Source organism: Chrysochloris asiatica, unplaced genomic scaffold (assembly GCF_000296735.1).
Source record: "Chrysochloris asiatica unplaced genomic scaffold, ChrAsi1.0 scaffold00157, whole genome shotgun sequence".
In the NCBI taxonomy this organism is placed as follows: Eukaryota; Metazoa; Chordata; class Mammalia; order Afrosoricida; family Chrysochloridae; genus Chrysochloris; species Chrysochloris asiatica.
Window position 1 is genome coordinate 1,125,542 of NW_006408675.1, and position 1,581 is coordinate 1,127,122.

At 31.4% G+C, this 1,581-nt stretch overlaps 1 protein-coding gene across 1 annotated transcript in view; it reads right to left on the bottom strand.

Annotated features, from left to right (window-relative positions):
- RAD17 (RAD17 homolog (S. pombe)) overlaps window positions 1-1,581 on the bottom strand; it is a 53,399-nt gene that overhangs the window by 7,622 nt on the left and 44,196 nt on the right. The window contains exon 13 of the mRNA XM_006870992.1: window positions 1,250-1,370. Within this exon, the coding sequence (XP_006871054.1) occupies window positions 1,250-1,370 (121 nt within the window). The remainder of the gene's footprint in view (window positions 1-1,249; window positions 1,371-1,581) is intronic.

Genomic DNA, 1,581 nt, shown 5'->3' on the forward strand with positions numbered 1-1,581 from the left:
AACAACAACAAGAAAAAAACAGCTTTTGATGAGGATTCTAGACTCTGAATTTTTACTTGTGGCTAGACTGGTTCCCAAGATGATCCTAATGTAAATTGGTACCTCTCAAATGTTATCATGCATAAGAATCACTTGAATGTTACTAAAATGCCGATTTATTCGGCAGGTCTTAGAGAAGAGCAGGGCCAAGATTTTCCATTTCTTCTAAAGTTATCAGGGATGTTGACAGTACTAGACTGAGCTGGTGGCATCAGAACTATAAGGACTGCATGGTCAGGAGATGGGTTATACCAGGAGGCTTCAAAAAGTTTGTGGAAAAATTCCATTGTCCAGGAACTTTTTGAAACCCCTCATATACAAGAAAATTTAATCGGTAAGTAAATATATTAAAGGAAATGAGAGATTAAGTTTTTTAATTGTTCAAGAAAAGGGGTGCAAATATTTCAAAGGAGGTTACAATAAACTCTGTGGTATTAAACTAAAACTAGAGGTATCAGTGTGCACTCACATTTGTGTTTTTAACTGAGTAAAATATTCATAACATAAAATGTGCCAGAAGCATAATAAACTGAAGAATTAAGAATAAGGACGTTAGCAAACTCTTGACAAGATAAATACACTACTATGCTATATAATATTGGAAGCAACTGAAATGTATTACCAGTAAGATGAAATAAAAATTATTATAACACTGAAAAAATAAATACGAGTTAGATTTGAATAAATACACCTTGGCATTGCAACACTGGAAAAGTATCGAAATAAATTTTTATCTCATTCATTTAACTAAAAAGATTTAAATGAATGAAATGTTTGAACATATACAAAAGATTAAACAGACAGAATTACAAGAAGAAAACTTGGAGATGTTAGGAATATATACTTATTTTTTGGGAGGCGATTTTATAGAAGATACAAAGTTCCAAAATAATACCATTCTGTTTAAAAACCAAAACAAAACATGTATTTCTATGTACAGAAAATAAAGTCTGGAAGAATTGATACCAATCTATCAAAAGGAATTACCTGGTTGTAGGGAAAGGACTTTTAATTTTCACTTTGAATACTTTTTGTTTGATGTTTTATTTATAAAGTAAAACCAAAAACCCAAAGAGCATGTACTGATTTATGAAAATAAATAAAGGGAAAAACTCAGTCTCATTATCATATAGCAATGGATTTACACACAAAATAGATACTGATATAAAACATTACTTGGGTATAAGAATAAGAGCCCATATATTATTACCTTGATTTCTCATTGGGATAGTGAGCAGAGCAAGATATGGCAACAACTGGGTTTGGAGGCATAAAGCTGGTAAGCAGAAGTCAGAAAAAAGTGCTTTTGCTGCCAGGCAATTCTCTCGATACTGCATAGGGGGGAAAAATCAAAAATGAAGATGAAAAGTAAAACTATGCCTATGTTCTCCTAGACAACTTTATTATGTACAAAGTATGTGGACAGCCCAGATCTTGATTTCTAAATATAAATCCCACTAAAAGGAATCACAAATATACAATACTGAGTCAAAAATTATCTGCTATCTGGCTGTAGAATTTATTTAAATCAACTTTTAGAAA